This window comes from Phyllopteryx taeniolatus, chromosome 2 (genome assembly GCF_024500385.1).
Source record: "Phyllopteryx taeniolatus isolate TA_2022b chromosome 2, UOR_Ptae_1.2, whole genome shotgun sequence".
NCBI lineage: Eukaryota > Metazoa > Chordata > Actinopteri > Syngnathiformes > Syngnathidae > Phyllopteryx > Phyllopteryx taeniolatus.
In genome coordinates, this window is record NC_084503.1 from 25843558 (window position 1) to 25871144 (window position 27587).

General features: G+C 40.5%; 1 protein-coding gene across 3 annotated transcripts in view; it reads right to left on the reverse strand.

Moving 5' to 3' along the window:
- Positions 1–3570: 3570 nt before the first annotated feature.
- wtip (WT1 interacting protein) overlaps positions 3571–27587 on the reverse strand; it is a 59121-nt gene continuing 35104 nt past the window's right edge. Inside the window, exons 5-9 of one of the 3 annotated variants that reach the window (XR_009787369.1) lie at positions 25186–25316; positions 19326–19377; positions 19146–19241; positions 16619–17623; positions 3571–3706 (exon numbers count right to left, since the gene is read on the reverse strand). Coding sequence is in view for 2 of the 3 variants with exons in the window: in XM_061765530.1 (XP_061621514.1) it covers positions 17471–17623; positions 19146–19241; positions 19326–19377; positions 25186–25316 (432 nt within the window). In the remaining variant the exon portion in view is untranslated. Of the gene's footprint in view, positions 3707–8786; positions 17624–19145; positions 19242–19325; positions 19378–25185; positions 25317–27587 lie in introns of those variants that run through there. The other 2 variants (XM_061765531.1, XM_061765530.1) reach the window with 2 other exon arrangements.

Here is a 27587-nt window from a genome sequence, read left to right on the forward strand (position 1 = left end):
TCCGATATCAGTTGCATAAAGGGTTATACATTGAAACTATTCATGTTAAGTGCTAGCCCACTAATGGCGTTTTCCATTATGTGTTAGCATTAAGCTAGTGGGGTCATTCTGAAAACAGAGCTATTTGGTTGTTTTAAATACGTAAATTGTAATTGTCTTGAGTTTGTTTCGTTTGACAGTAAAGTTCAGCTGGGAGTGGCATTAAATAGCTTGAAGCCTCATTTTTCATTGAATTGAGTTGGCTTGAGTTCACTGCCACCATAAAATACTCGTAACTCAAGTTTGCGCTTGCGGACGAATGACGCCTCGCATCTCAGAAAACTCTTAAGTTGGGTCACTCGTATTTCAAGGCACCACTGTACGTATCAATCACAGTGGTTTTAGCAATTCTCATTATATTAGTACACTACTTCCATTTTCCAAGTCTCCCTCTATACATTTTCGACATTTCACTTTGTTTTTCTCAATTGCTAAAACACATTTCTTGAAACCTCCACCCTTTTTCTCAATACCTCAAAGACAAATCCCCAAATTAATCCATTTTCTGAGCCGCTTCTCCTCACTAGGGTCGCGGGCGTGCTGGAGCCCATCCCAGCTATCATCGGGCAGGAGGCGGGGTACACCCTGAATCGGTTGCTAGCCAATCGCAGGGCACATACAAACAAACAACCATTCGCACTCATATTCACACCTACGGGCAATTTCGAGTCTTCAATCAACCTAGCATGCATGTTTTTGGGATGTGGGAGGAAACCGGAGTGCCCGGAGAAAACCCACACAGGCACGGGGAGAACATGCAAACTCCACACAGGCGGGGCCGGGGATTGAACCCCGGTCCTCAGAACTCTGAGGCAGACGCTCCAACCAGTCATTGACCGTGCCGCCAATATAGCACTTGTAATAAAAAATTAATTCAAATGTACTAGGCCTACAAGTATAGTGGAAACTTGAGGCATTGAAACATCTTTCTGTGTGTATTGCGTCATACTCTGTGAACATAATGAAAAAAAGCAAGTAAGCCTACTTGTTCAGATCTCTGACTCTTTGGACTGGTGGTGGGCACATCGAATCTGCTGAGGTTGAGCTGCACTCGCTGCATTCCTGCTTCCCTCATTGTCAAACTGTGTAAAAGCACAGTTCTCTTATACCTCCTCTCACTCCTCGACCAGTTCTTACTCTCTCTCTGATTTCTCTCAGTTCTTTGTCTCTCTGATTGTCTCGATCCAAAGTGAAACTTCAACTACAAGTGCCCACTGAACTGGCTTATATTGGTTTCTTCACATCGTTAGCCAGAAGTGTGATCAATTTTGAGTTGCTGTGTTTAAGTTGCGATACCCGTGCTTTATTTGAGTTTCACTTTTACTCCCTGTGCTTACCATTAAGCAACACGAGGGCATCAGAGTCCAAAATGTGTTTTAGTGTGTGAAAATATGTTTCCAAGTTGTTTCTAAGCAGGTGAAAATTGCTTAAGGGTCTGCCAAAAGAGTGACCAGTTCAATAAGTGGGTTCAGGGCACTGAGGATTTGGTTCAAACAATAAGTTTTTATCTTTTAGCAATTGAGGAACACTGTAATTCTACAGCATTTCTCTTCAGCATTCACAAACTATTTCTACTGCAATTGCATTCTCGAGTTGTTATAAAGGTAGATGCTTTGATGCAGCTCTTGCAATGAGTGTCATGAGATCATGCAGGTGGAGGGTACCTAATGAGGTGGCCTATTTTTTCTCCATAGTATTTCATTGGAGTATTTCTATATAGTTCTCCCGTGGCTGCAGAGAATAGGGTGGACAAACAGCAAGAAAGAAAGAAAGAAAGAAAGAAAGAAGCTGTTGTCGACTCTGCTGGACGCTGGTGTTGTTTTTTATTTTTAGGGAGGTTGCCAAGCAACAATACTGAGCATGAATTCTAACTTTCTGTCATGGATGTGTGTTCTGGTTGTTGTCTTCCCCCTGTCTCGTACACACCTGCTCCTGAGAGCATCTTCACCACCTGTGCCTCGTTTACCCTAATTACACCATGCATTTAACCTCGTGTCTCATTCTTTCCGGTCGCCAGTTCGTTGTACCTTGTTGTCACGTTCCAGCATTCCTTGTTTCCACGTCACCGACTCATTGTAAGACTAGACCCTGCTCCTATTATTGACCTTGCCTTTTTGCCTCACGTTTTTTGGATACTGTTGCCTTTTCGGATTGCCCGCCTGTGTACCGACCTCTGCCCGTTTATTAAACCTCTCTTTTCTAACTGTCCATTTGAATTGGAGTCGTCCATTTTGCGTCCTGCCCTTTGTTCCGTTCATGACACTTTCCTTTTATGTATGCCCCTGAAACAACTAAACACATTTTATCCTCTCATTATTTGATTGAGCCTTTTCGACAGTTCATTTTACCTTGGTACATTTGTTTTTACAGGTATTTATGAAGTATTTGTTAACTTTGTAAATACATGTATTGCAAAGTGTTTTAATCTTTGTAAATGATGGTTACTGTTGTTTATATATATATATTTATTTACATCTTGCTTTAGCATTTTGCATGTATTTTTACTTTTGTAACATTTTATTACATGTAATTTTTTGTTGCAGTTGGTCATATTTAAAAAAATAAAAATAAAAATAAAAAATTCATAAAATTGTTTTTACTTTTAGTTAAAAAAAGCATTTCATTTTATTCTGTTGTGCAGTTGGTTTTACTTTTTTGTAAATGTTTTGTACCTTCAGTAACGTTCTTACTTTTTTCTAAATTTGCTTCGACTGTTTACTTAGACTTGCAAATTTTATTTAGCTGTTTATGTGGACTTTATGAATTACTATTTTGTAAATATACATTTTTTTGTAATTCTTTTTGAAAAGGTTTTACTGCTTGCATTTCCTTTTGAGTAAATTCATTTCTACTTTTTGTGAATGTTTATTTCTATGTTCATTGCTTTTCCCTTTCAGTAAATGTTTTTGTAAATTGGGTTTTGCTATGTTTTGCTTTTTTATTTTTTTTTAAATTAGATTTTACAGTGTTTTACTTTCTGAGATTGATTTGAAAGTTATGTTTTGCTTTTTCTTTTTGTTTTTTGTAAATTAGGCTTTACTTCATTCACGTTTTCCTTTTGTAATTGTTTTTGGGTACATTTGTTTGGAAGAACAAAGTGAGTGATAAATACGATTTAATTAAGTTTGATGGCGATGGCATTGTTCAAAGGTGCCAAGCGCCGGCTTGCAGGTGCGCACCAGGAAGTTAGATCCCAGACAAGTCTGCAGTGGGAAAAAAAAAAGCTCCCGTGTGTGTTTACGTGCGTGCGTGTGCATTCCTGACATGTTTGCTAAACAATGCCACCGCGTAGCCTCACATTCCGACTCTTTTATGTGTCAGGGAGCTGGGGGCTGTCACTGGTTTCCATGGCGACAGCACCCCGTCGACCCCCACCGCCATCTCAACCGGACAGTCCCGAGTTGAAATCCTGCCGAAGGGGAGGGCATTTTCGGGGTACCTCAGGGAAAGTCGTCGCAACGTTCTCCCAGGAATGAAAGCTCCCATTCCTGGAAAAACAAGGGCTTTCGCCCCTCCCCGCCTGGTCTTTCCCACGCACGCACGACTCCCGCGGCTATATAAAGACGGAGGTCCCGAGGGGCCTCCTCCCGACCCCGGCGTTATACCGTCGGCGAGTCAATTCCACATGATGGCTCCCATGCATGTCACTGGAGGTCTTGTGGAGCATCTGGAATGAAGCAGGGCACGTCAAGAACTCGACATCAAATAGTCCCATGACATCAAATAGTTATTTCATTCATTTCAAAACCGTATACTATTAAAACTATTATCATTGTCTCTATTTCATTTAATATACCTTTGGTTATTTAAAAAAAAAAAATATTTTTTATTTTCTGTAAAATTGTTAATAATACACAAGTTTTTAAATATATATTATCAATTTCATTATTTAACCAACTTTTAAATAAAACATTTTAAAATTGTTTCTTTTAATAATACAACAATAACTCATGCTGTTTTTCGATGTTTCATATACAATCAATTTAATTATAATTAATGAAGCAGCTATTTAATACTTTTGACACATTTCCACAAAAATGTTTATATTATGTAAAATTGTTTGTTTTAATAAAACAATCATGCATACTATTCTTTAAAATGTATTATAAAATTAATTCAATCATACAGTTATTAAATAACATTTTTATTAAAAGCATCAGGAGCAACTGGGTGGAGTATCCAGCTCAAGGACATTTCCACATGGTCACAAGGACTGAGCGTTGAACCCACAACCTTTGGGTTGGGAGACAGCTACTCTCAAACCAGGGCCATGCCACCCCATAAATAAAAAAATAGGAAACAAATATTTAAACTATTACTTAATAAAATGTTTTTTTTCATGATAAATTAATAGCCAGATAATTTTTCAGTGTTTTATGGTTAGTTGAATTATAATTCACCAATGCTTATTTTTTAATTTATTGAAGTTTTTGTTTTGCATTTTATGTCCATCTATTATTTTGTACAGTGCTTCCTTGTTCTGATTCAGTTTGCGGGTAAGCTGGAGCCTATCCCAGCTGACTTTGAGCAAGAGAAGTGAGGTAGACCCTGGACTGGTCGCCAGCCAATCATAAGGCATGTATAGACAAACAAATTCAGTGACGTGCCTAACATGCAATGTAAATTTGGTTTTCATTTTTGAAACTTTTTTATAATTCTGTTTGTACTTTTGTAAATGTGTTTTTAATTAAATTTCTTTCATGCAATTCTTTACATTTTTTTGGTGTCATTTTGGTGAATGTGTTTGTATTATTTGTAAATGTCTTGTATTTTTTTCATTTTTTGCAACAGGGTTTATGTTTTTATTTGTGTACATTTCTGGTTACAAGCATAAATTAAAAAATAGATTTTTTCAACATTTTCACTTATATATTTACACGTCAAATTTGGTTTTGCTTTGTAAATTTATTTGGACATTTTATTTACCTTTTTTATTTTGTAATCTGTTTTACTTGATGTACATTTATTTTATTTGTGCATTCCTTTTAGTGTTTCCACTTTTTTACGTGTTAGAAATTTTGTAAATGGGTTTATATTATTTGCACATTTTAAATGTTTATTTTCACGCAGGAGCACGAGCATTTTTGATTTTGCAAATGTGAGTTGATGATTTTTCACATTGTTTCACATATTTAAATTCAGTTTTTCCATCCATCCATCCATTTTCTGAGCCGCTTCTCCTCACTAGGGTCGCGGGCGTGCTGGAGCCTATCCCAGCTGTCATCGGGCAGGAGGCGGGGTACACCCTCAACTGGTTGCCAGCCAATCTAAATTCAGTTTTTACTTTTTGTAAATGTTTTTTTCCCTAAATCTTGGTTTTATGTTTGTACATTTCTTTTGACTTTTCTAAATGTGTTAGCTGTATTTTGTGTCATTCATCCATCCATTTTCTGTACCGCTTATTCTCACTAGGGTCACGGGCGTGCTGGAGCCTATCCCAGCTATCTTCGGGCGAGAGGCGGGGTACACCCTCAACTGGTTGCCAGCCAATCTAAATTCAGTTTTTACTTTTTGTAAATGTTTTTTTCCCTAAATCTTGGTTTTATGTTTGTACATTTCTTTTGACTTTTCTAAATGTGTTAGCTGTATTTTGTGTCATTCATCCATCCATTTTCTGTACCGCTTATTCTCACTAGGGTCACGGGCGTGCTGGAGCCTATCCCAGCTATCTTCGGGCGAGAGGCGGGGTACACCCTGAACTGGTCGCCGCCCAATCGCAGAGCACATAGAAACAAACAACTATTGGTACTCACATTCACACCGACGGGCAATTTAAAGTCTTCAATCAACTTACCATGCATGTTTTGGGGATGTTGGATGAAACCGGAGTTCCCGGAGTAAACCCACGCAGGCACGGGGAGAACATGCAAACTCCACACAGCGAGGCCGGATTTGAACCCGAGTCCTCAGAACTGTGAGGCAGATGTGCTTACCAGCCACCTATTTTTGTATCACTCTGTTTTTCCATCCATCCATCCATTTTCTGAGCCGATTCTCCTCACTAGGGTCGCGGGCGTGCTGGAGCCTATCCCAGCTATCATCGGGCAGGAGGCGGGGTACACCCTGAACTGGTTGCCAGCCAATCACAGGGCACATAGAAACAAACACCCATTCGCACTAACATTCACACCTACGGGTATTTTTGAGTCTTCTATCAACCTACCACGCATGTTTTTGGGATGTGGGAGGAAACCGGAGTACCCAGAGAAAACCCACGCAGGCACGGTGAGAACATACAACCTCCACACAGGCGGGGCCGGGGATTGAACCCCGGGCCTCAGAACTGTGAAGCAGACGCTCTAACCAGTTGCACACCGTGCCGCCCCACTCTGTTTTTATTTTTATTTATTTATTTTTACTTTGTTATATATTGTATTTTACCACACAGTTTAGTTTGGGTTGCATTCCCCCCTTACCAGTTTCATGACATTTGCTTCGTAAAAGCCTATTTGTATTGATTTTTCTGAAAGTTGTGGGCCAACATCCTGCGTTGATGTTCACAAACTGGAGTCACTTTCACGAGATCATGCTGTAGCTGGTGGATTTGTACTCATTTCCTGGTAGTGTGTGTCAGGAAGGTAGTCTTTTGTACATTAGAGCTCACCTTTCCACGCAAACACACACACAGTCAGAGGGTGGAACCCTCATAGACATAAAGGATGTTTTGTGCCATAAATGATCAAACTGTCAACCAACACCAGAGCACTCCCCAAATGTTGGGCGCAATCAGAAGACACACAGCACTACACTATGTTGGTCTGCACACATGCGCACACACATTTTGTGTGTGTGTGTATGATGAACACAGGCACACGGTGTGGAGCTGAAATGAGAGCACATTAGGAAATGAGGGGGTGCGCTTGTTTTCTAATATTTTACTCCAGCGTGAGTGTTTAACTTCCCCTCATGGGGCAACAAAGGGAAAGAAAGTGTGTCGTGCATGTACAAGCCTTTCTGCCTCTCATTGCTTTTTGGTGAGCAGCCTCAACAAGTCAAATTTGTGTACACATTTGTAAATGAGTTCCCAGCTTTTTGTAAATGACTTGAACAAATGTTGTATTTGTCCACATATTGTTTAAATGTTGTATTCCCCCCAAATGTAAATATATTTTAACGTAGTTTTGTGATTTGGCTTACATTTTGTGAATTTGTCTTTCAGTTTTGTAAATTTGTGTCAACCTGCGATTGGCTGGCACCCAGTCCAGGGTGTAACTCACCCACAGCCACTTGGGGTTATATTTGTCAGTAATTTTAATTGTATACATTTGTTTTTATTTTTTCAAATGTAAAAGTAATTTTATCCATTCATTTTCTGAGCCGCTTCTCCTCACGAGGGTCGCGGGCGTGCTGGAGCCTATCCCAGCTATCATCGGGCAGGAGGCGGGGTACACCCTCAACTGGTTGCCAGCCAATCGCAGGGCACATACAAACAAACAACCATTCGCACTCAAAGTCACGCTTACAGGTAATTTAGAGTCTCCAATTAATGCATGTTTTTGGGATGTGGGAGGAAACCCACGCAGGCACGGGGAGAACATGCAAACTCCACACAGGCGGGGCCGGGGATTGAACCCCGGTCCTCAGAACTGTGAGGCTGACGCTCTAACCAGTCCTCCACCGTGCCGCTAAGTAATTTTATAGTATTTAAATTTTGGTAAATGTGTTTTTACTTTGTCATTAGTTTTTTTTTCCTTTTGTAGTTTGTTTACTTTTAGTAATGCATTTACTTTTACATGTTTTTCTTAACTTTTGTTTTACTTTTTGTAAATCTATTTTTAATGTTTTTATATAACTAGCTTTTACTTTATGTAAATGTTTTTGCTTTTATACATTGTTTTTTAATTATATTTTACTTTTTCTATTTTTACTTTTCGTACATTTTAAGTCCTTGTTTTTAATTTTTTTGTTTTATTTTTGTAAATTTATTTTTAATGTTTGTACTTGTGCTTTTTGTTTGCAACTTTTCTTTTTTTTTTTTTAAATGTTAACGTCAATGTCAAATGTCAACCAGCGTTTTTGCACTGTTATGAATGTTTGATTTTGTTTATTATTTAACAGGTATTTGCTTTACTGTACTTTTTCTTTGTTTGTTTGTAAAATAATTTATTCTTAGATTTTTTTGTATTACCTTTTGTAAATGTTGTTTCACTTTTGTTGTTACATGTTCTACATTTGTTTTCATATTGATAAACTTTTTTGTTTTTGTCAATTTGTGTTTTAGTACTTTTGATATGATTTTATTTTTAATTCATTTTTTTCCCGATACATTTGCTTAAACACTAGTTACTTTTGAATTTTGTTTATACTTTATTAATTTACAATTCCTTTCTCCATTTGTTAAATTGTGACTTAGCTTTTACTTTATTTCAATTTGGTACTTTTGTAATAAGTTTTATTTTTTAGTTGTTCTTTTTTATGTTTAGTATACTGCATATTATAGTATTTTGTAAATGAGTTTTTAGTTTTGTCAAGTTTTGAAAAATATTTTTGTCACTTTGTTTATTCATTATTGCAACTTTCTTTTCAATGTGGTACATTTGAACTTTACATTATTTCTACATTCCTGCTGGTTTTGAATTAAATCCAACATAAAATAATGTAGTAGTTTACATAGTGTTGTTGTTGTTTGTTTTTTTTTTGGGGGGGGGGGGGGGGGTGTTGCGCTTGATCACGGCCACGTCAGTCTTTAAACTTTCCATCACTAGTCATCTACCAGAACCATCTCAACAACAACAACAACAAAAGAGTGAATGTTGCAGTTAGCTACAAAACCACTTTATTGAATAGCAGATTATGTCTTCTACAGTTAAATGATACATCCTGATTTCTTTTTAAGACATTAAATAATGTTTTTCTCTCTCCATGTTGAGATAAATAGCTCTAGTCTGTGGTTCTTATGAACCATCTAGGTAATAATAATAATAATTGAGATACAAAAGATCATGTGACATGTGCTTTATGGCAACTAACCAGTCGGAGGAGGAGACATCATCATCTCTTCGCGAGAGAAAAAATACAAAACTAGACTCTTTATGTACAAGGGATGCTAGGCGTGTGCTAGTACTTTGCTTTAAAACATAAAAATAATCATTATAATAATAACAATAACGGTGAATTAAGGGAAAGCGATGCTGGGAATTACGGGTATAAACAATCATTCGCGTTACATTCGAGTCAAAATGATAAGTTAGTTGTATTCAGTGTGTTTATCGACACATTCTAGTCAGTAGTATTGAGCGGGAACAAAATGGTGTCCGTTCCCTGCATCCTGCACCTGAGAGGCAGAGCCAAGGTTGAGTTAGTCCAATCAGAGCACAAGCGCTCTTGGGAGGAGCGTGTAAATCCACCTTTTGTGAGATTTTAGTCAACAGTGAATGGATTTTTGTGTTATCTCCGCCAAGGAAGTTATCATCAGCGTCCTGTCTTTAAATATTGGATTATTATATATGTGATAGTTTTTCTTTGATTGTTTTTTTGGCTGAATCAATCAAAGGATATTTTGTATTAATATCCAGATTTTTGATTATGTAAAGTCATAAAAATAATGAATAATAGGTGGAAAAATATGTACATACAGTTAAGCCTACATTTCAAGTTCAAGTGAATTTTTATAATTACAATTTTCCTTTTCAAAAATACAAACAAAAAATATTTCCAGCTAAATTTCACCAAATAAAAATTGACTTCAACTCAAAATTTGACAAAGATATGAATAAATCTGTCCTTTACTGTATATAGTACAGTATTAATAACAGGAAGGCTAAATGAAATCAAGGTGTTAACTGGAAAAGTTTAGGAACAGCTCGCAATCCAGAGCATACCACATCATGTCAAACATGGTGGGTATTCAACTATAAAATTGTATCTTATTTGAACCAAATTTGCATGGATACCTGGTTTGATGCAGTCATGTCAAAACCAAATTGAATCCATATTTCATTCAAACTGAAAATCAACATTGAGAATTCCATTTAACAGGTTCAGACACACAGATCCAAAAAATAATACATAAGGTGTCAAATACAGTGGATATTTATATGTCAAATTTCAACATATTGGCAAATGCCTTGTTAGACGCTGTGATATCATACCAAATTGGATCTGGGATTGGATCCAGATTTGCTGCAATGTAAACTCAACTCAACATCCAGATCATATCTTGTCAGAATTTTTTTCATCTGGATTCGGAGGTAAGGTTTAAGCCTTGGCGAAGGTCTGGGTGAAAAAGGTCCACTGGTGTTATTTTTCATTTTATTTTATTATTATCTTTTTTTTTTTACGGTGCTGGAATACTGCCCCGCAAACACAGCCAAATGCACTTCATGGTGGTCCTGCCACCGGTGCACACGGTCTCAAAAACAGCAAGTTGGAGGTTGGGAAAAGTGACACTCAAAAAGGAAAACCTGAAGCTCGTTAGTGCCACCGAACTGAAGTGGTGGAAACTCGGGCGGAATGAGCGGCTTTCAAAGATGTCGACAAACAACTTCCTGATCTTTCGTTAGCAATGGGGTTGAAATAACGCGAGGACAGCACAATCTAGACCCTGCCGTCTTGTGAGAAAACATCTGAAAAAAATAAATAAATAAAGTTTTCAGACCCCCTTAAATTTTTCACTCTTTGTTATATTGCAGCCGTTTGTTAAAATGATTTAAGTTCATTTTTTCCCTCATTAATGTACACACAGCACCCCATATTGACAGAAAAAAACTTAATTTTTGAAATTTTTGCTGATTTATTAAAAAGGAAAAACTGAAATATCACACAGGAATAAGTATTCAGAGCCTTTGCTGTATTTAACTCGGGTGCTGTCCATTTCTTCTGGTCATCCTTAAAGTGGTACACCTTCATTGGAGTCCAGCTGTGTTTGATTATACTGATTGGACTTGATTAGGAAAGCCACACACCTGTCTATATGAGACCTTACAGCTCACAGTGCATGTCAGAGCAAATGAGAATCATGAGGTCAAAGGAACTGTCTGAGGAGCACAGAGAGAGAATTGTGGCAATGCACAGATCTGGGCAAGGTTACAAAAAAAATTCTCCTGCACTTAAGGTTCCTAAGAGCACAGTGGCCTCCATAATCCTGAAATGGAAGACGTTTGGGACGATCAGAACCCTTCCTAGAGCTGGCCGTCCGGCCAAACTGAGCAATTGGGGGAGAAGAGCCTTGGTGAGTGAGGTAAAGAAGAACCCAAAGATCACTGTGGCTGAGCTCCAGAGATGCAGTCGGGAGATGGGAGAAAGTTCAAGAAAGTCAACCATCACTGCAGCCCTCCAGCAGTCGGGGCTTTATGGCAAAGTGGCCCGACGGAAGCCTCTCCTCAGTGTAAGACACATGAAAGCCTGCATGGAATTTGCTAGAAGGACTCCAAGATGGTGAGAAATAAGATTCTCTGGTCTGATGAGACCAAGAAAGAAATTGTTGGCCTTAATTCTAAGTGGCATGTGTGGAGAAAACCAGGCACTGCTCATCACCTGTCCAATACAGTTCCAACAGTGAAGCATGGTGGTGGCTGCATCATGCTGTATGTGTTTTTTTCAACTGCAGGGACAGGGAGACAGGTTGTAATCGAAGAAAAGATGAATCCGGCCAAGTACAGGGATATCCTGGACGAAAACCTTCTCCAGAGTGCTCAGAACCTCAGACTATGCCAAAGGTTCACCTTCAAAAAAGACAATGACCCTAAGCACACAGCTAAAATACAGAAGGACTGTCTTCAGAACAACTCCATGAATGTTTTTGAATGGCCCAGCCAGAGCCCTGACTTAAACCCAATTGAGCATCACTGGAAAGACCTGAGAATGGCTGCCCACCAACGTTCACCATCCAACCTGACAGAACAGGAGAGGATCTGCAAGGAGGAATGGCAGAGGCTCCCCAAATCCAGGTATGAAAAACATGTTGCATCATTCCCCAAAAGACTCATGGCTGTATTAGCTCAAAAGGGTGCTTCTACTAAATACTGAGCAAAGGGTCTGAATATTTATGGCTGTGTGATATTTCAGTTTTTCTTTTTTAATAAATCAGCAAAAATTTCGACAATTCTGTTTTTTTCTGTCAATGTGGGGTGCTGTGTGTACATTAATCTGGAAAAAATGAATTTTAAATGATTTTAGCAAATGGCTGTAATGTAAAAAAGTGAAAAATTTAACGGGTCTGAATACTTTCCGTACATATATATATATATATATATATATTATACACACACACACATACTGTAAATACAGTGACGTGAAAAAGTATTTTCCCCTTCTCTAATTGAATTATTTTTTTCAGTTTCCCCACTTTGTTTAAGATCATCAAACAAATGTAAATATCAAAGATAACCCAAGTAAGCATAAAATGCAGATTTTAAATGGTGATTTTATTTATTAAGGAAGAAGATCTATTCAAAGCTACTCAGCCCTGTGTGAAAGGGAAATTAACCCCCTTGTTAAATCATGAATTAACTGTGGCTAATCACATTTAATGGATAGTTCATTTTCACAGACCGAACCCAAGCCTGATTACCTCCAGACCTGTTCAATCAAGAAATCACTTAAAAAGAACCTGTCTGATAAAACGAAGTCAGCCAAACGATCTAAAAAAGCTGCAACAAAATGCCGCGATCCAAAGAAATTTAAGAGAAGATGAGAAATAAAGTAATTGACATCTTGGAAAGGGTCACAAAGCCATTTCGAAAGCTTTAGGACTCCAATGAACCACTGTGAGGGCCATTATCGACAAATGGAGAAAACATGGAACAGTAGCGAACCTTCCCCGGAGTGGTCGGCGTACAAAAATTACCCCAAAAGCAAAGGGATGGCTCATCCAGGTGGTCACAAAGGAACCCAGGACAACATCTGAATAACTGTAGACATTCCATGCCTCAGCTACGTTGAGTGTTCATGACTCAACAATAATTAAGAAACTGGGCAGAAATGGCATCCATGGCAAAGTTCCAAGGCGAAAACCACTGCTGACCAAACAACATAAAGGTTCATCTTACTTTGGCAAAAAAGATCTGAATGATTCCCAAGACTTTTGAGAGAATATTCTATGGACTGATGAGACGAAAGTGGAACTTTTTTGAAAGTGTGTTTCTCCTTACATCTGGCGTAAATGTAACAGATAATTTCAGAAAAAGAACATCATAACAGTCAATCATGCTGGTGGTCGTGTGACGGTCTAAGGCTGCTTTGCCACTATAGGACCTGGATGACTTGCTGTGATTGATGGAACAATGCATTCTGCTCTTTACCAGTAAATCCTGAAGGAGAATGTTCTGTCATCAGTACATGACTTCAAGCTGAAGCACACTTGGGTTCTTCAACACATCCAAAACACACTAGCAAGTCAACTTCTGAATGGCTTAAAAAAACAAAATTAAGGTTTTGGAGTGACCTTGTCAACGTCCAGACTTGAATCCAATTGAAATACTGTGGCATGACCTTAAAAAGGGGATTCCTGCTCAAAAACCCTCCAGATTTGCTGAATTAAAACAACGGTGCAAGGAAGAGTGTGGAGAAAAAGATCTCCACAGAGATGTGAAAGACTCATTGCCAGTTACAGAAAACGATTAATTTCAATTGTTGCGACTGAGGATGGCCTTAGTAGGTTTCGGGGGCAATTACTTTTTAACACTGAGCCAAGTAGCTTTAAATAGTTGTTTTTCCTTCATAAATAAACAACTTTAAATGTTTACTTGGGTTATATTTGTCTCATATTTACATTTGTTTGATGAACATTTAAGTTGAGAAACTATGCAAAAACAAGAATTGGAGAAGGGTGAAAATACCTATTCATAGCACCGTATGTATGAGAGAGAGAGAGAGAGAGAGAGAGAGAGAGCTGCCAAATGTTATAGAACGTCAGTATTTTGTTATGGAAATCACTGAACACTGACTTGTGCTGTACCACCGATTGTTTCAGATATTATGGTGGGGGGGGGAATCCAGCGTCCTACATTACTGGCCAATACAGAGCTGTATCCGACCACCAGGAGGAAAATTTCATAAATGGATTTGATGAAATAAACACTATATTGTTTACAAAAAAAGGACAAGATGAAAAAAAACCTGCTTGGGGGCCCCAAGGCTGCCAAGCCGCAGAGGCGAAAGTTCTCTTTGCGTCTGTTGTCAACGCATTGTAAGTCACCAATCATTGCAAATAAACTACACTTTCCATGGGAGCAAATAAACTACACTTCTTACCATGCTTCTTACATATATCGTTTATGTTATCACGACGGGAGCCCGAGGGGTGGGTAGGAAAAGACGGAAGAGCATGATGCTAATTTGTAAGGTATCGTGTCATGACGTTGCAAAACACCAAACTAAGCAGTACTCTTGTTACGTAGGTCTGGCTGGAACCGCGTTATGGCAGAGAGTAAGCAAGTTTGAACAACAAAATAATCCAATTAATACGCGTCTGGAGATATAAATGTAAAATAATTCACGGCCTCACAAAATGCCCCCTGAACAGGAAATGAATTATTATGTCACTGGAGAAGTAATCTGAGAACGGGGTCAGGTTAAAAGTATATAATTATTAATAATAAATATTTGTAATGTGCTGTCAGTAAGATAGCCTTTATTAGTCCCACAATGGAGAAATTTCCATCATTTCAGTAGCAATAGTGGACATAGGAAATATAAATATATAATATAAATAGCATCCAAGAGAAGACATCTATAAAAGTACATTCACAAAATAGAAATATAAACTGTGCATAAACTATCCAATTCAATCTATCAGCAATGTTATTTGTTATTTGCAAGAGTGCTTACTTTAAATTTTTTTTAGATCTGATTAACCTGATTGAATAGACTTTTTCTTTTCTTGTAACCAAGGTTGACAACAGAATTGGTAAAGGCCAATTAATCCGTGGTCACAGATATTTTTGATGATGGCACGTTGAAATCTCATACTTTGATTCAGGCTGCAACTGCGTCCGCCATTACAAGGTTGATGCAATCAAAACATTAAAATAACAAATATTGAAGCCATAATTTATTAACAATTACGCTTAAAGAGAAATGATTATGTTGTGCAATTTGAATAATTATTTTAATCCTATTACATAATATACCGCAACAACTGTTCAGCGGTAAAATCTTGATAAAATCTTGAAAATATGGAAATTCAGACAAATTTGGACAAATTGTTTTGGAAGTGAATTTCTATAGGTTGGCAGCTCTATAAATATATATATATATATATATATATATATATATATAGACACACACACACACACACACATATACATATACTGTATATACACATACACATATACTGTATATAAACACATATACATATACTGTATATATACACATATACATATATATATATATATATATATATATATACACCTACACACACGCAGTATTACAGTGGAACCTCAATAGAACGGACTAATAGGGGCAGGGGTGGGGTCGTCCGATATAGTCAATTGTCCGTTACATTGAAGCACTTTTTTTCAGGCCATATACACCCATATTACTGTACAGTACAAAAGTGTTGTTGTGTAGTTTTTTTTTTTGTGGCCTAGAACGCCCAGTAGAGTACAAAGATAAAGCCATCCAGCCATGCATTTTCTGAACCGCTTATCCTCACGAGGGTTGTGCTGGCGCATAACCCAGCTGACTTCAGGTGAGAGGCTGGGTACACCCAGAACTGGTCGCCAGCCAATCACAGGGCACACACACAACCATTCACACTCACATTCAAACGTATGGGAAATTTAGGACAATTTAGAATAGTCAATTAAGCTACCATGCATGTTTTTGGAATGTGGGAGAAAAACGGAGTACCTGGAGAATACCCACGCAGGCACGGGGAGAACATTCAAACTCCACACAGGGAGGCCGGATTTGAAACCGGGACCTCAGAACTGTGAGGCAGATGTGCTAAGCAGTCTCCACCGTGCTGCCAGGAGAAAGTTATTGTAAATAAATATTTTTTAAAAAGCTTGAAAATGTTTGAAAGTCACATTTTATCCCCACTCACCACGCCGGTGTGCTTGGTCATGGTGACATTGTTGACGTACAGAACTCATCATAGGCGAGTCAATGAGCCGCAAGGAATTAGTGTGCTTTCTAGTGCCAAATCTGTTGCCAAAAGCGAATGGCTTGACAAAAACAAAACTATTACTGTACTAAAAATAGCATATTCCAGACTCCAGAGACTTTTTGTATTTCTCAGAGTTAACACCGCAGTTATGCTAATAGAACCAAAGAAATAGACCCATCATCACATGGCCGTGGCACGTCAATGGCCCACATTCAACATGGCCTCCACGTAGGCACGGGAGAAACGTCTTTTGGAATTGGATCTAGTCATATTGTATATCTGTGACCTGGAAAAACTTCAGTCCTATTCTCTGCCTGCATTGGGCCACAGCGCCTGTAAACAACAGCGGCCAATTGTCAATTTGTCAACGGCAGACAAATCTAAACTATTTTTGGACAAATTTTTCAGTCCTGACAGTCTGTTTTATCTGATATCCGTTATATCAGGATCCGTTTTAATCGAGGTTCCACTATATGGGGGATATATTTGTGTATGTGTGTGTGTGTGTGTGTGTGTGTGTGTGCACACCTAGCATTGTATTTTCATCATTCATTAAGACAGTGAATCTCTGGAGGTCTTGTCTAAAGATGTCTACACGGAATGTCAGTGTTAACGGAATGGGATGCCACGGGGGTTGGCGTCAAGATGGTCCGTGAGCTCATGTCAGTGTTAGCGGCTACATGGAGAGTAGCAGCTATTTGGAGAGCCCGCTCTGAAGGCACAATATGGCCCCACTGGGCCTTTCCCATCCGGTCAGCGGCGGCACCTCTGGGCGGCGGCGGTAATTCATGCATCAGAATGAAGTGGTGGGGTCACCAAGAGTGGGGGGCATAGACAGAGGCTGTGTGTAACCCCATTGTTGGGTAGCAGCAGCAGAGTGAGTCCACCACCTGGACACCCCAGAGAAGCGGGAGATGGGCACAACCTTTCCACACTGGAACTGGTCCAGCCAGCAGTGGCCCTTGGAATGAAAATGCGGGGTCATCAGGAGAGGGCATCGTGGTTAGCAGGAGGGTGGGCAAAAAAAGAGGATTCATACATGGCTGCTCAGTGGGTGGGCCAGGTTGGCCTCTCCGGCCACCTTCCTCTTCACAGCTCAACGCGGGTCGCTGGGAGACAGGCACGACATGGCCACACTGAGACTGGCTGGTCCAGCCAGCGATGGCCCCCTGGGCGGGGTTTATATAGTTGTCGGAAAGGAAGCGGTAGGGCACATATGGGAAAGGGTAACCCCACCCTGGTATGTGGGGCAAATCGATAACTCGGACATTACACATGGACACTTCAACCAAACTGTCTGTACTGGGGGGGGGCAGGTTGGAGTCTCGGGTCACGGGAATCAGATGGGGGTTGGCATCGCCCCCTTTTGCCCCCTCCTCTTCACAGCTCTGTGACGTGGAGCGGGTAGCTGGGGGGCGGGTGCGCCGGAATCTGGGACTGCAGTCGGTGAATGTGGCAGCCATGGCAGAGCAGGTGGCCGCCCAGAGGGTAACAGCGGTGACCCTCCTCGTCGTTTAGCTGGAGGCCGCAGTCCTGGTTGAAATGACAATCAGTCAATTATGGGATCATAGAATAAGCAAACTGGAGGGGTCGCTAAAATGGCAGATTCAAAACAAAATAGTACACTTCCTGTGTCTTTTCCAGTATGCGTTTTTGGGACTTTGTTGTGGGTCTACTCATGACAGACATGTTAGCATATTTCATGTTGCTGAGTGACACTGGCCTCAAGAGGCTGTATTTTCGTCCACTTTCAGTTTTTTTCCTCAAATTGTGGCCTTTCTTCAATAGCCACATTAGTTACCATGTGCATTATCCACTTAAACAGTCCAGTCAAGGTAGTTGAGTAAAGGGTCTATCACACTGGCGGAAACTGTTGAGACTGATCAGTCCTGGTTGAAATGACAAATTTCAACGTCGGGACCCATCCATCCATTTTCCATACCGCTTATTCACACTAGGGTCGTGGGCGTGCTTGAGCCGGGTGACACATTTTTAGCTTTCGCCTTCACCAGGAAAATGTCAAGCTGACAACTTGACAACCAATTCACCTGAAGGTCGCTGGTATCGGCCAATATACAGCATAAATATTCTTTAAATAAAGATGTATATAATGTATATTATGTGAGTGTGCGTGTGTTTTAAAATATGGAGCTGGAATATAATATTGATTGATTGCCAACAGAGAGCGAGACATAGGTTTACATGTGTTATTTATTTATGCAGACATCCAGGCATAATAACAGCTCGCAATTCAGAGGAAACCGTCAACACTTTTAACGTACGGGCTGGGTAATAAATGAAATTGTAATTGTGATTGGCTTCTCACAATTATAAAAACGAGTTATGTGCAGCAGGAGCGGTGCTTGTTGTGTGCAGGTGCAGTTTTACAGCAAAAGAAAAGAATACTTAGCTTATTAGTGACCTAAGTATTTTCAGTTGCTGTCGAACTCTCGAATAGGCGACATGTCCCAAAGTTTTGTCAGGGGCCCTCCAAGCTCAGTCAGCACAATCCTCTTTTATGAGGAAAACAGTTTAATGTCGCTAAAATCCAAAATATTGGGGTTGAAGTGGGCATAGGTAGAGATGGCCACATAAATATGGGTGACGATTGGTCACAATTTTCTGACATTAAGATTTTTCTGCATAGTGAACGCACATTTGGAGAGGAAAACGCCTATAACGTCCATAGAATCTAAGATATTGGGGCGATTGTGGAAGTGGGCATAAGTAAAGATGTGCACCTACATTTTGGTGATGACTGATTGCAGTTTCATGACATTAAGCTTAAGCTTTTTCTCTATAGTGACGCTATAGAGGAGTCTCCAAAAGGTCTCCAATGAAGTCGGACAGGTTCGATTTTACCGTGACTCTCCGGCGACCCGGCTGGTCTCCAGGAGACGTCTCGCAGATGTCTCAAGAGAATCAAGTGGCCATCAGGTCGCCAACTAGTCTCCAGGCCAGTGAGCTAGGGGTCTAAAAGTATATGGCCCATTCTGTGTGTGTATGTGTGTGCATGAGTCTGTGTGCATGTGTGTGTATCTGTGAGTGAGCTCACCTCACAGTGGTAACATTCCACATGGTAGTCCTTGTCCATTGAGACCACCCGAATGGTCTCCTCAGAGCCCTGACGGGACAATCCCACTGTTAGATGCTTAAATGGCCGCAATGGAGTAATATATCTCCAGTTAGAAATTGAGTCTATTGTACACGTAAAATATGTGTGCATCGTGGTTACCTGAGATGGGAGAATGGGTTGGTTGCAGGAGGAACACTTGGGAGCAAAAACCCTGCAATGACAAAGGATCACATGGCAAAATCATTACTATTAAAAAAATATATATACTCTACAATTCAGAGGTGTCAAACTCATTTTTGTTGAGGGCCACGTTGGTACGGTTTCCCTCAGAGGGCCGTTATGACAGTGAAACCATATAAATGTTTCATCACCAGATCCTTGTATTATATATACACAACAAAATGATGAATAACTAGTTTTTAAGTAGTCAAGAATCATAGTTTGTTCAAATATTATTACTGTAAAAAGGGGTTTGGTAACAAAAAAATGCAATATCTCAACTTTATTTATTAAATATTTCGATGTGAAATTTTGGTACAGATTTTAGCAAGAATCAATGTAAGTTGACGCAAATGATTTGCTTTCGCCGCCCACATAAAATGTGGTAGGCCGGATGTGGCCCCTGGGCTGCGAGTTTGACATGCCTGCTATTTGTTTTTTTTTATGAAAAGAAGATATATATACATCTTCTTTTCATCTGAGGTGTTGCTTGAGAATTAATACATTTTTTGTTTCAACAGTATTTAATTTAATCTTATCAAATTATGACTTGGTGTATTTTGTGTTAATGTTGTTTACAGGTTCGACTCTGTATCATGTGTTTTGAGGAACGACTGTATCAATGAATCACGTGTAACTACACTATTGATGTACTATGCGCAGTACTAATCTATTATTTTTACTGTTGACCACATTCAAAAGGAAATATCTGGGATCTTAGAAGTAATTTTTCAGTTTCTTGTGTTGATCATTTTTATTTAATTTGGAGGTTTTAGCTCTCTTTATATACAGTATATCAGAGGAAGGAGAACCTGCTAATTTTCTGTCCAATGGTGCAATACTTTTTATAAGCTGTGGCTGTTTTTTCTCATTTCAGTTTATTTTGACGTGCTGAATAAGATATTATTTCTCCACAAATAACCACCTTTAATGTCTCCCATAAAAAAGAGTGGGAAATAGAGTTAGTATTCTTAGCTGGCAGAAAGTCATCAATCCCTGTGGAAATTTCAGAATTTAGCATCATTTAACTCATTAACTGCCATTGACGGCTGTTGAATTCAAATATCCATGTTGACATGGAGGACTGGCAGTGAATTTAAAAGTGTGCAATTTAATCTCCATGTGGGCGCATTTCTTTTGTAAACGTGTAACCGTGAGATCAAGTAGCAATGGAGCAATGGTCAGATATCACTATTGTTAAGTATTCTATATTGTTGACTGCAAGGAGAAAATATGTATCTACAAAACATGCAATTCTTGAAGAGGATTTTTTAACCTTAGAGTAGAAAATATAAAATTATTATCTTTTTTTTTAATCTTTTTTTTATCGGGGTTAATAAAGTACCATGGGTCTACCCCTCCCATTTGTTCCATAAAAACAGATATTGCTGTAGGCATCTTAGTGGCGGGACCCTGCTTCAGGCCAGCTTTATCTAATAATGGGTTCATTACACAATTCTGGTTGTTTATTCAGCAAAGCCTCAATGTCATCTTTGGTAAGCAGGTCGGCTGACCCGGTCGCCGCCGGCCTTGTTATCAGAAGAAGCCTGCGCCATGCTAGCTATCTTAGCCAAGCGACTCGCTCCACGAGTTGCTACCATCTGCTGATTACCCTTGGAGTTGCACATTGTGTTGCGGTGGATTTTCACCAAAATGACTTCACAAAGGCGTGTCGCCCCAAAAAACTTTGTCATTTGATTAGACTTGTAGGGTAGATGAAAAGTTTGGACGGAGCCCTCTACTCACACTTCCTGTCGGTCATCACATCTCGTTTCTTCTTCTTCTTTTCCTTTAGGCTTGTCCCTTTAGGGGTCGCCACAGCGCGTCATCCTTTTCCTATCTCCAGCATCCTCCTCTCGAACACCAACTGCCCTCATGTCTTCACTCACGACATCCATCAACCTTCTCTTTGGTTTTCCTTAAGCTCTCTTGCCTGGCAGCTCCATCCTCATCATCCTTCTACCAATAGACTCACTATTTCTTCTCTGGATGTGTCCAAACCATCGAATTCTGCTCTCTCTAACTTTGTCTCCAAAACATCGAACCTTGGCTGTCCCTCTGATAAGCTCATTTCTAATTGTATCCAACCTACTCACTTCGAGAGCGAACCTCAACATCTTCATTTCCGCCACCTCCAGCTCTGCTTCCTGTTGGCTCTTCAGTGCCACTGTCTCTAATCCGTACATCATGGCTGGCCTCACCACTGTTTTATAAACTTTGCCCTTCATCCTAGCAGAGACTCTTCTGTCACATAACACACCTTCCTCCACCCGTTCCAACCTGCTTGGACCCGTTTCTTCACTTGATGACCACACTCACCATTGCTCTGGACGGTTTACCCCAAGTATTTAAAGTCCTCCCCTCTTGCTATCTCTTCTCCCTGTAGCCTCACTCTTCCCCCACCACCATATTTCTCATTCATGCACATATATTCTGTCTTACTTCGGCTAATCTTCATTCCTCTGCTTTCCAGTGCATGCCTCCATTTTTCTAACTGTTCCTCCACCTGCTCCCTGCTTTCACTGCAGATCACAATGTCATCTGCAAACATCATGGTCCACGGGGATTCCAGTCTAACCTCATCTGTCAGCCTATCCATCACCACTGCAAACAGGAAGGGGCTCAGGGCTGATCCCTGATGCAGTCCCACCTCCACCTTAAATTAGTCTGTCACACCTTCAGCACACCTCATCACTGTTCTGCTGCCCTTGTACATGTCCTGTATTATTCTAACATACTTCTCTGCCACTCCAGACTTCCGCATGCATTACCACAGTTCCTCACTGGGTACTCTGTCATAGGCTTTCTCTGGATCTACAAAGACACAATGCAGCTCCTTCTGACCTTCTCTGTACTTTTCCATCAACATCCTCAAGGCAAATAATGGATCTGTGGTACTCTTTCTAGGCATGAAACCATACTGTTGCTCGCAAATACTCACTTCTGTCCTGAGTCTAGCCTTTACTACTCTTTCCCGTAACTTCATTGTGTGGCTCATCAACTTTATTCCTCTATAGTTCCCACAGCTCTGCACATCACCCTTGTTCTTAAAAATGGGCACCAGCACATTTTCCTCCATTCCTCAGGCATCTTCTCACACGCTAGAATTCTATTAAACAACCTGGTCAAATACTCCACAACCACCTCTCCTAGATGCTTCCATACCTCCACAGGAATGTCATCAGGACCAACTGCCTTTCCATTTTTCATCCTCTTTAATGCCTTTCTAACTTCCCCCTTACTAATCATTGCCACTTCCTGGTCTACCACACTTGCCTCTTCTACGCTCGCTTCTCTCTCATTTTCCTCATTCATCAACTCCTCGAAGTATTCTTTCCATCTATCTGGCACACTACTGGCACCAGTCAACGTATTTCCATCTCTATCCTTAATCACCCTAACCTGCTGCACATCCTTCCCATCTCTATCCCTCTGTCTGGCCAACCTGTATAGATCCTTTTCTCCTTCTTTAGTGTCCAACCTGCCATACATGTCATCATATGCCTCTTGTTTGGCCTTTGCCACCGCTACCTTTGCCCTATGTCGCATCTCAATGTATTCCTCTCGCCTCTCCTCGGTCCCCTCAGTGTCCCACTTCTTCTTAGCTAACCTTTTTCCTTGTATGATTTCCTGTACTGTGAGGTTCCACCACCAAGTCTCATTCTCTCCTTTCCTGTCAGAAGATACACCAAGTACTCTCCTGGCTGCCTCTCTGATCACCTTGGCTGTAGTGGTCCAGTGTTCTGGAAGCTCCTCCTCTCCACCGAGAGCCTGTCTCACCTCTTCCCAAAAAGCTGCACAACACTCGTCCTGTCTCAGCTTCCACCACATGGTTCTCTGCTCTGGCTTTGTCTTCCTTGACCGTCCACATATGGTTTGTCCACCAGTGAAGCAAAAGGTTTTCCTTGTCTATTTGTCTATTTACATGGGGGCAGCTGTGGCCCAATGGTTAAGATCATCGCCTGCCACCGTGGGGGACCCAGGTTCAAGACCCCGACTGGACCATCCGCCAACATCCCTAGGAGTCATGGCTGTGGTGTCCTTGAGCAAGACATTGATACCCCGAAATGCTTCCCAGGCACTTCAGCTGCCCCCTGCTCCAGTGTATTCCATTAACATGTGTTCACTGTGATGGGTTAAATGCAGAGAACAAATTTTGTGTGCATGCATGCATGTTCATGACAATAAAAGGTGGTTCTTCTTCTTCTTCTTCTTCTAATCTTCCTCCCCACCACAAGAGTCATTTTACACACCACCATAGTATGCTGTCTAGCCACACTCTCCCCTACCACTACTTTACAGTGGGTAACCTCCTTCAGATTACATCGTCTGCACAAGATGTAATCCACCTTCGTGCTTCTACCTCCGCTCTTGTAGGTCACCCTATGTTCCTGCCTCTTCAGAAAAAAATGTTCACTACAGCCATTTGCATCCTTTTTCAAAGTCTACCACCATCTGTCCCTCCAAGTTCCTTTCCTGGATGCCGTACTTATCCATCACTTCTTCATCACCCCTATTTCCTTCACTAACATGTCCATTACAATCTGCACCAATCACGACTCTCTCTCTGTCTGGGATGCTCAGAAGTACATCTCGTTTCACACAAGTGAAAGCGATCGACAGTGTCAAAGGGGCTATAAATACATACAGTATGATCTAAATACAAATTGTCCCACCTTTCTGAAATTTCCACAAATGATGTCAGTGCTTTTATACAAAATAGTGGCACGGAAAATAGGTGGGAAAATGCCAGTTGGCAGTTTGGAAGGGGCTTCTGATACTGTGAAGGTGAAAAACTGTCGGGTCGAATTCTTTCCCCACCATTTCGTGTCAGGCTGTTTAATACACAACAAGCAGGAAAAAAGGCAGGAAAATAATTCCAGCTTTTACAGGGAGTGTGAAAAGGGCTTCTAATATTATGTAAGAAGGAAGAAAATTGTTGTCTTGACTTGTGTACCACCATTCCTTCTTGGTGTCGTTTATACAGAACAATGAAACAGGAAAAAATGCCAGCTTTTATAGTCAGTGTGAAAGAGGCTTCTGATATTACCTCAGAAGACGGAAAACTACCAGTTCAACTTCATCCCCCTATTCTACAGTATCCATCCATCCATCCATTTTCTGAGCCGCTTCTCCTCACTAGGGTCGCGGGCGTGCTGGAGCCTATCCCAGCTATCGTCGGGCAGGAGGCAGGGTACACCCTGAACTGGTTGCCAACCAATCGCAGGGCACATACAAACAAACAACCATTCACACTCACAGTCACACCTACGGGCAATTTAGAGTTGTCAATCAACCTACCATGTATGTGGGAGGAAACCGGAGTGCCCGGAGAAAACCCACGCAGGCACGGGGAGAACATGCAAACTCCACACAGGCGGGGCCGGGGATTGAACCCCGCTCCTCAGAACTGTGAGGCGGACACTCTAACCAGTCGCCCACCGTGCCGCCTATTCTACAGTATATCAGTGCTATTTATACATAACAGCTTCATGGAAATATTTCAGCTTTTGCAGCCAGCATGAGGGTGGCTTTCGATCCTAACTCTGAAGGTGAAACATTGTCGGGTTGACTTTATCCCCCCATTAGGTGTCAGTGCTAATTACACAGTATCGAAACACAGAACAAAGCCAGTGGGAAAGGGTTTCCTCTATTAGACCCGATGGTGGAAAACTGCACGGTTGACTCTCCACTGCCCCCATTTTGGGTCCGTGATGTTTATACCAAACAGCGGAAAAAAGTCACCAAATTAGCATCTTTTTCCAGGCAATGTCAGTAGAGAGCAGACCGCTGTTCTTACGTGTGGTAGTCTTTGACACAGTAGATGTTGTTCTCCATGTCCACAGTGAAGGGCACCCCGTCTAGACCTTCTTTACACACCACACAGCGGAAGCAGCCTGGATGGTAGGACTTGCCCAGCGCCTGGAGGATCTTCACCATCACACAGGAAGCAGACAAGAGGTGGGTTAAGACTAGGGATGGGAATTGATAGATTTTTTTTTCTCCAATTCTATTTTCAGTACTGCTTAATGAGTCGATTCTTTATCAATTCTCTTATTGATTCTCAAATTCTTAATTTGGGGGAGAAAAAATGTCCAGGGGACTTTAAACAGACAAATAATTAAATAAAGAAAATAAAAGATGCCCAGTGGATTATATCCAGGCTTCTCACAATCATAAAAATATTATACTCAAAGAAAAACTATTAAGGTGCCACGGCGCAGGTTGTGTATGCGAGTTTCTACATTGTAAACCCACCCTGTGTATCTTGCAGCAAGCGTGTGACGTTATGTTCTTTTGCCCTCCCTGAACGTGCATTAAGCTGCTTAATGACATGCCATTTGGAGCATAACAAAAAGAACTGCACACATTGTATATTTAAATACAAGACACACTTTGTTTTAGAGATCGCTAGTTTAATGCTTACACTCAACGGAAAACGCTACTGATGAATTAGCTAAACTTATCATTCGACCACGGGAGGACCTTACCTTAAAAAAAAAAATATCCACATACAAACGCAGATAGATAATATAACAATACTCTCGGGCATATAGTCTTCTTAATCTGTGAAAAACAAGTTTATTAATTTTTTTTTTTTAGCTTACAGTAAACACGTGGCTCCATGCATGCATCGCATCACACTGCCCTAAGAGGCCAAGGCAAACTTCTGGTCGCAGTTTCTGCCAGGGCGGATTTTAGCATTCACCCAAAAGATTTGCATGCACTGTTTCCCAGAATGTGTTAAACTGGTGTCGTTTTTAGAAGTTTATACTTATTTCTTTTAGTCCTCTATAGTTAAATTACTGCTGCTTTTGGTGACAATCTGACACCCTTAATCAGAATGGTTAGTGATGTAGCCTAATAATACAAATTGCAGGCCTAGAAATCTACAAATGTCAGCTAGTCCACAAATTGCGTGCGCTACGTAACGTGTGCAATGACGTCATTATTCCAAATAGGATTGATACAGCTTGAAAATTCAGCGCAACGATTCCATGGAATTGTTAACTTTGGAACCGGTTTTCACAGATTCTCAGTTTTCGATTCCTATCCCTAGTTACAGTAGATTTTGGTTGACGAATGTGTGAACATAAAATTTAATCAAAAATGTTTATTTTCCATTAGGCTACTACCTACACAAACAGATTACCGCCGTTTTTAACAACATTTATATTAGCAACGTGACAAGTGGCAGCAATCTTTGTGAAATTTTCAAAACGAAAACATGGAATAAACACTTCAAACGCCTCTAAGATCCATCCATTTTTCTGAGCCGCTTCGCCTCACTTGGGTCGCGGGCGTGCTGGAGCCTTTCCCAGCTATAATCGGGCAGGCGGCGGGGTACACCCTGAAATGGTTGCCAGCCAATCGCAGGGCACATAGAAGCAAACAACCATTTGCACTCACAGTCACACCTACGGGCAATTTAGAGTCGTCAATTAACCTACCATGCATGTTTTTGGGATGTGGTAGGAAACCGGAGTGCACGGAGAAAACCCAGGCAGGCACGGGGAGAACATGCAAACTCCACACAGGCGGGGCCGGGGATTGAACCCCGGTCCTCAGAACTGTGAGGCAGATGCTCTAACAATGCCGCCTACCTCTAAAATCCTTCATAACAAATTAATTCATGAAAAAAAAAAAATTCTAAAGTACATGCCAACAACTGTCAACACTCCTCATAAATGTTCCATTCGCACTACTTAACTCGAGTTTTTAGGGGAAGTGACGTCGTTTGAAATATCACAGTAATTTTTATGCATCAACTTGAAGAACTCCTTGAAATTTCAGCGCGTACGAGCTTGTTGGTGGATATTTTCACCTGAAACTTGTCAACCAATCAGAGAAGGGGTTCCCTGAGTAGCAGGCAAAACAAAAGGGTCAAGGAGATATGTTGAGAAATAATTAAGTCATACTGTTTTACTTTAATTGAATGCCATTTTTTCACCAGATTTTGTATAGGCGCTATAGCTACTTGACTTCAGCAGACAATATTCACAAGTCACTAACTTCTAAATTCAACCTTTTAATTGACTTTTTGTCAACTCAAGCACTTTTATAGTATTGCACAATGGTCCAGCCAGACATGACGTTAAAACAATTTATTTTCATGTCCAGTTATACTGTAGTCATTAGCACATACCTAACACTATTCGTTTTTAATCAATCTGTAATTTTACACTTATGTTTTAACATTGC